Source organism: Stegastes partitus, unplaced genomic scaffold (assembly GCF_000690725.1).
Source record: "Stegastes partitus isolate 25-593 unplaced genomic scaffold, Stegastes_partitus-1.0.2 Scaffold522, whole genome shotgun sequence".
NCBI lineage: Eukaryota > Metazoa > Chordata > Actinopteri > Pomacentridae > Stegastes > Stegastes partitus.
This window is the reverse complement of record NW_007578253.1, coordinates 221,990-228,578: the sequence shown is the minus strand read 5'-3', so window position 1 is coordinate 228,578 and position 6,589 is coordinate 221,990. Positions and strand designations below refer to the sequence as shown.

The window sequence follows — 6,589 nt, the reverse complement described above, 5'->3', positions numbered from 1 at the left end:
GGCCCTCGAGGACCAGGATTTGACACCCCTGACATAGAGGGTGTGGTGATTCATGAGTACAGTCTCAGCCAATCACATCCTTGGTCTCATCACTCTGAAACACATGGGAAAATGCTTGTAGAGGAAATCATGATGTTGGCTCGATGGTGCAGAGTGGCACAACCTGAACACAGCGTTTCAGATTTGCAGACAGAGGCAGTTAATGAGAGTTTATTATTAAATTGTTTTTATGACTAAATCAATATGGACAATTTATTCTATTGTCTGCATAGTTTTTTTTCCCCCACTAGTGTTCCTACTTTAATCATACCTGATGTTTTTTGATGACAACTTAAACATATCTACTGTCACTGAGGTGTTTAAAGGAAAAACCATTAGTGTACATTCTCAGCAGTATTGTTATTGCTTCACATTTAGTGCAGCTAGGATTTATTAGTTCTTATTGCTAGACATCAAAACAAGGCAGCAAACTGATTCATTAGAAACAATTGTGGTTCTGACACACTTCTTTAGCAAGACAGTCGGGCAAAACCAAGTCACAAAAATACCAAATGGTCAGAGCACTGGTACAGAAGTGCAACTACTCATTTTAAGTGAATATTGGCTTATTAGTTGTTGGGATTTTTCTTTTTTGGGGGAAAATATAAAGAAGTATGTTTTCACATGCTGAATGTTAACTGACCTTCCAGAGAAAAAATCCTTTCTCCCAGAGCGTCCACAATGTCCTTCAGCGCTGACTCATCTGTCACTTTGAAGAAATGCTTCTCATCAGGGTCGCTGGCAATGAACTTTATTTCCTTCAGAAAGGCTTCAGGATTTATTCCCCGGCGGTTATAATAACCTAAAACCTGGATAGAATGCAACGAAAAACGAATGGCAGTCATAGGTTTTCTGAAGTCCAGAGACAAATAACAGCAAATGGGCTTTGTTGATTTGGGTAAGAGCAAAACAGAGGGTAAGATGTCAGGTGTAGGTTACAGGTAAGAAAAAGAAATACAGTCTCTCAGAGAAAAAGGGTGAATCAGAATCAGACAGCAAATCAGGTTGGTTCTGAAAGGTATTTGGGGTTATGGGTAAAGGGTGACGGACTCACAGCAATAGCATACATGGTGATGTTGGCTCTCTCGCTGTCGGTGACAGCCTGCACCAGCTCAGGACTGTCATGAGATTCGCCATCAGTGATCACAATCATCACCTTATGAGCTCCTGGCCTGCCACCGCGCTGGAATGCCTCTGACCTTTTTGACAAGACCAGATGATGTTCAGTAGATGTAAATGTAAGTCTATCTAAATACTATAGTAATAAACTAGTATTTATGTCTGTATAAATTCTTTGACATCCTGTTCATGATAACAGCTTCAGTTAGAAAATAACTGAGCTTCTCTTTGAGGTTTTTGAAGATGTTTCACCTCTAATCCAACAGGCTTAGATTGTTTGACTGATGAGAAGTCTCAGATGTACAGTATGTAGTCACTCCAAAACAATGGCTGTGAAGCTGCCTGGTCAAAGGTGACTTAAGATGTTGTTAGTAATGAGGCTTTCTGAGGAGCTATCTTAACAGTCTGTATAGGTATCTAATAATTTCCTTCTATAGAGATGGCTGCTCCAGTTTCACATAGATGGCTTCCTTCACTTTCAAACAATCCATCTTCTCTTGTCCATAATGTGAACATTGCAGTCCTTAAAGGGGTGTCCTTCATCCTCCAGATTAGGGTGGACTGCTGAGTCTGTCCAAAGGAACTGGTTCTCTTGTATTGAGCCATGGGCTTGCTGAGCTACTGTTTCGTTTCCCCTATACAGGTGCAGATTGGACTTTGGAAGTACTGGGACATTTAGCAGTCTTTCTGGCCTGCCATGAAAAGTCATTGTGAAGGGCAGGAATTAGTTAAGACCTCTCAGAATGTACGCTAACCACCGCTCCACCTTGCAGCCCAAAACTGGAGCAGCTATCTCTAAATAGATGAGGTCTACCACACCATTTATCAAGCTCCTGATGTGTTGAGGTATCGCTCCAGAAGGTTTCACCACCATTAACATCTTGAGTCACCCCTGACTGACCTGGCAGCTTCACAGCCATTGTTTTGTAATCTGTTGTTGGCGTTTTTGTTGGGGAAAGCTGACAGTTTCACAGCCATTGTTGCTGGTAGTGCTGGGAAATCATTTTCACAACCATTCACATCTTGCAGCATGTGAGTCCTGAGTCGGTAATGGGCCATTAGTCATGTTATTTGGGGGTGAGCATATATATTTTAGACTCTGCATCAGTCAGTTAGAACTGAAGAAGCCTCTGGGATGAGAGGTAAAAGATCTTTGAGAACCTAAAAGTGAAGTCCAGTTGTTTTTCACTGAAGCTCTTAGTATAGAGTCTTAAGTGCCTGAAGTCTGAAGAGTGTGTAGGAGTCATTGGTAACTTTTTTTTTTCATGTTCATAGTCATTCCAAATTAAATATCAGCCATCACATAGTTTTAATACCTGGTAACCGGAGACTTTGCCAAAGTCTGTTTGTATATATCAATGCCAGAAGAGGAGGAATAGAGGGCCATTGTACATCAGTTCCCTTACTACACCTGCTGCTAACAATAGCAAGTGTGTAATCATCTAGGCTCTGCTTCAGGATGGTTCATGCCCATGGGAGTGCTAGCGGGATCCTGAGGCAGTATGCTTTTGGAACAGCCCTTTAGGTTGGCACCTTTCAAATACCATCTGACAAAGGCCTCTCTGGAGGTCCCCAGCTTGGTGATTTTACCACATGTATCTGTCAGAAATCAGGCCTTCCCTCTTCAGCATCACTTTACAAAACTCTACCCTGGAAACACTCTGTCAAGACAGCAGCAGATGTCCAACTATTGCCTGTCCCAGGCTCTGCTGGTAATAGAGTGTGTCTATGGCATCCTTACATCCAGGGTCTGCATGTATATCACAAACCCTGGGTTGACTTACCAACTTGATAACGGCTTTGTAACACTGCTTATCCATACTGAAGTTGTTGGGTTAAGTGAAGCCAGATAACTAAATAAAAATACCCTTGTTATGTTTAACTTGGTTTTTCGTACAGGTCCCAAGTGTCTGGGACCCAGCAAGTAACCAGAGTAGTGATACAGCAGAGGGAGATCTTCACCACTGTTGTGGACTGAGTCGAACATGCCAAAGCAATACAAAGAGAATCTAGAGACTCTTTCACACAGCTATAAATTTGGTAGGAGGCCATTTAAGATGATAGCTAGCTGAAAACTTTTGCCCAGATGGAACATCTGCATACTGGATTCTTACTTTAGAATGACCACTCACGGCCCTCTTAGAGTCAACAGAATATCTCCTACCTCCACCAGAACCTGATAAGAGTCATAAAGTGTCAATTCTGTAGCAAAACTATAAACGAGGTGTAATAGTGTCAGAACAATGACCAATACATTTACAGGTTACTATATGTGTGACCCTAGCTACTTACCAGTTAAGGATTATATATAATTATAATATAATTTAGCAACGTACCGTGCCACATTAATGCCCAGTGCTGTCCTTGTCTCCTCTCCACCCCTCTGATTGATGTTCTTGGCAGCTTCCACCACATCCGTCACTGTCTGGTACTCATCCAAGGTAAACTCATGGACCACTGTGGAGGCATACTGAACAATGCCGACCTGCAGCCAAAACACAGTTCAGTCCAAAAATAAAACACTGCACCTGATTGCATCATCACATCATTACTGTAACATTTAACTAAGCCAGTGCCCAATTAAGAATCTTTTTGTCTTCCTGACATTAATTCAGCTTCCAGTGAAACAAGTCTGCTAGAGGTGGCCAGTCTTCTATGTCAATTAATGGTTTTAAATCCTTTGCTAATGGGTATGACAGCGACAATTTCTGTGAAGGTTGGAGGACAGGTTTTCATTCACTTTTCTTTCCAAGATGTTTTACCCGGCCCTGTGACCAAAGCTTCACTCTCTGCATTGCAAACATTTGCAGGTTTCTCAGTTCTTTGACAGTGAAAGTTAATCACTTTTATGCCTGCATGCAGTGAACTTTTACATGTTTATGTGTAGCAAGAAGAGCTAGTCCAGCACTTCTTTTCCTGCTAAGACAGAGGGTGCAGTTTTGGCTCAGGGTGAAGGCACAGTACGCACTGGACCTTCCTGAGTGTTGCAGGGAAGCTCTTGTATTCCTGAACTTTTAAATAAACAAATGAACATGTAGTGGAAACATTTGTGTTCAGGCAAATGTATTATTTCCTGAAAGCTGTTGAATACACCACCAGAGTATTAGGTCAACTCCTCCCATGGTCCAGCCCCTGGCTGAGGGTATTTAAGGCACCTGTGGCATTATCACTGCCTTTTGTCTCTGTTTAATTGCTGTATGCGCTCCTCTGTGACTCTCAGGTAGGTGTTGTAGTCAGGCTGTTTAAGGGTTTTGGCTGTTTCAAAGAGTTTATTCATTCAAATGCACATGATGATAAAGTGCAATTTTTTGACAGTCCCATTTGCCACATATTGGTGTCTGTTTGGCTGTGGTATGTGACACCAAGTTTGCCTGCCTTGGCATAATGTGGATGCCCCCGATTCTCCTCAAGTCTGCAAAAAAGATAGTATATTACTAAGGTATGGCTTGTTTTGCCCAGCAGTTAATACGTGTGTAATGGTGAAAGGTAATCTTTTATTACATATTATAAACATGTTAGAAACCTATTATTAACTTGTAATATGCGTTTGTCATTTGCTGTGTAGCCTTTATTCTGTATTTTAGATTGAGCCAACTGGTTTTTGAACAATTATCCTCTTCAGTGGACAAGGTTGCCGGCTGGTGGTTAAGGTTAGGCATTCTGGTGGGGTTTTTCCTTCACCGATAAGAGCACTGGGGCACCTTATCTTATACCAGTTTGGTAGTGGTTGCAAATTGCTGTGAGCTCAGGAGTGGTTGGTGGTTTGTGGCATTCCTAGAATGCTTAAGTGACAGGGATGGCCACCTCCCCTGCTGGCTTCCATTCACTTTCCTCTCCCTGAGCGAATTTTATTGTTCTGGAAGTGTTTCTTTTTAAAATAATTTTCTTGTTAAAAAGAATTTAAATATTGAAATAATTCTTGCTGTGCAATGTCATTGGTTCGAACCACGTCTCTGTCTTCTGTCAGCCATCAAACTTGTGTGACCTGTGTATGACTATGGTTGTATTTTAAATTTAATATAGTACTTTGTGAGGTGAGAATCCCCAGGTGAAGCTGCTGGGTTTACTAGATACTGGTACAGCTCCACCCAGCTCCCTCATTCTTCTCTCCTCCACCCCTTTTGTAACCCCACCACAAACACATCTGCCACAGGAGCAACACAAGTTGAAATAGTAGCAGGCCATATCCATATCACTATAGACTGAACCACAACACCAAACAAAGTCAAAGCAGTAACCATACATCTAATCACAGCCTCATCATCACAGCAATCAGAGCAGCTCCAGCTGTGCTTACAACCAGCAGCTGATTATTATTGAAGATCAGTCTTTTAAAAATGAATATTGAGCAATACATGCATCCAGTGCCACATCATCTCTCCTTTTATTGTTTCTGCAAAGCGCTTCCCTAAACAGGCAGTGCATATTATCTGGACTGGACAATCATTTGTTCATGCAGATCAGAAGGAGTGTAAAGCATATTGTGAAGGAATGTTCTAGTCTTGCGTGGTAATTCAAATCCTCATTAGGCTCCCTTTGAAAGTACAGTTTATTCAGAACAACAATGACCTAATAAAGTAATTGCACTGCAATGGTTGTTAAGGGAATCTACCATGACTTGATGTGGTGATAATTGAGTGATAAACGAACCTGCGTTTGACCAGGACCAATATAGAACTTATGCAAGATGTTTATGATGAAGTCCTGAACCTCATACCAAGGATAAATGGAGTTAGAACCATCCAGAACAATCACAATGTCCATTAATGTCTCACACCCTACAAGAAAAACAAACAAACAAACAAAAACAAGTTAGTTACGGAACAAATGAAAAGCTGGATGGATGGCTGAATGGATGGATGGATGGAAGATTATGTGCCGATTACTCTGTAGGGCAGGTGCAATAGTGTGGGACAGTCTGAACTTTTGGTTGACTCTGGAGCAGATTCCTGTGCTGTACAGCGAGCTTCCACATTCATGAGACCAGAGTGGCCCACAGGTCTGAGGACACATTTACACACAGGAGAGACACAAAGTGACAGAATAAAACAGCAAAGACAAAAAACTTGTTTCTGAAAATTTTCTATAAAAACAATCACATATCGCTACAAGCATGATAAACTACAGTTATTAACAGGATGGTAAAGAGACATCTTTTTACAAAAGCTCAGATTGTTGTCATTCCAGCCATTTAATCATTTTAAGTCAGGATGAGCTCGTATGGATGTAACTAATCTGTAGGTTTCATGACTCACCACAAAGCTGTTGTCTTTAGGGTTGGATGTCAGCGTCATCCCCAGCCTCATCTTGTCTTTCCTCTCAAACAGATTTTCCAGAGAAAGTGACCCTGAATACAATCAAAACCAAAACTTTCCAAGATCATCATTAATTAAAGAGATTTTTATTTGTTTTTGTTTGTATTCTTTCAATT

At 41.2% G+C, this 6,589-nt stretch overlaps 1 protein-coding gene across 1 annotated transcript in view; it reads right to left on the bottom strand.

Moving 5' to 3' along the window:
* LOC103361671 (integrin alpha-11-like) overlaps positions 1–6,589 on the bottom strand; it is a 73,007-nt gene that overhangs the window by 38,719 nt on the left and 27,699 nt on the right. Inside the window, exons 4-9 of the mRNA XM_008287815.1 lie at positions 6,414–6,505; positions 6,045–6,159; positions 5,809–5,936; positions 3,495–3,643; positions 1,094–1,238; positions 683–848 (exon numbers count right to left, since the gene is read on the bottom strand). Of these exons, the coding sequence (XP_008286037.1) occupies positions 683–848; positions 1,094–1,238; positions 3,495–3,643; positions 5,809–5,936; positions 6,045–6,159; positions 6,414–6,505 (795 nt within the window). The remainder of the gene's footprint in view (positions 1–682; positions 849–1,093; positions 1,239–3,494; positions 3,644–5,808; positions 5,937–6,044; positions 6,160–6,413; positions 6,506–6,589) is intronic.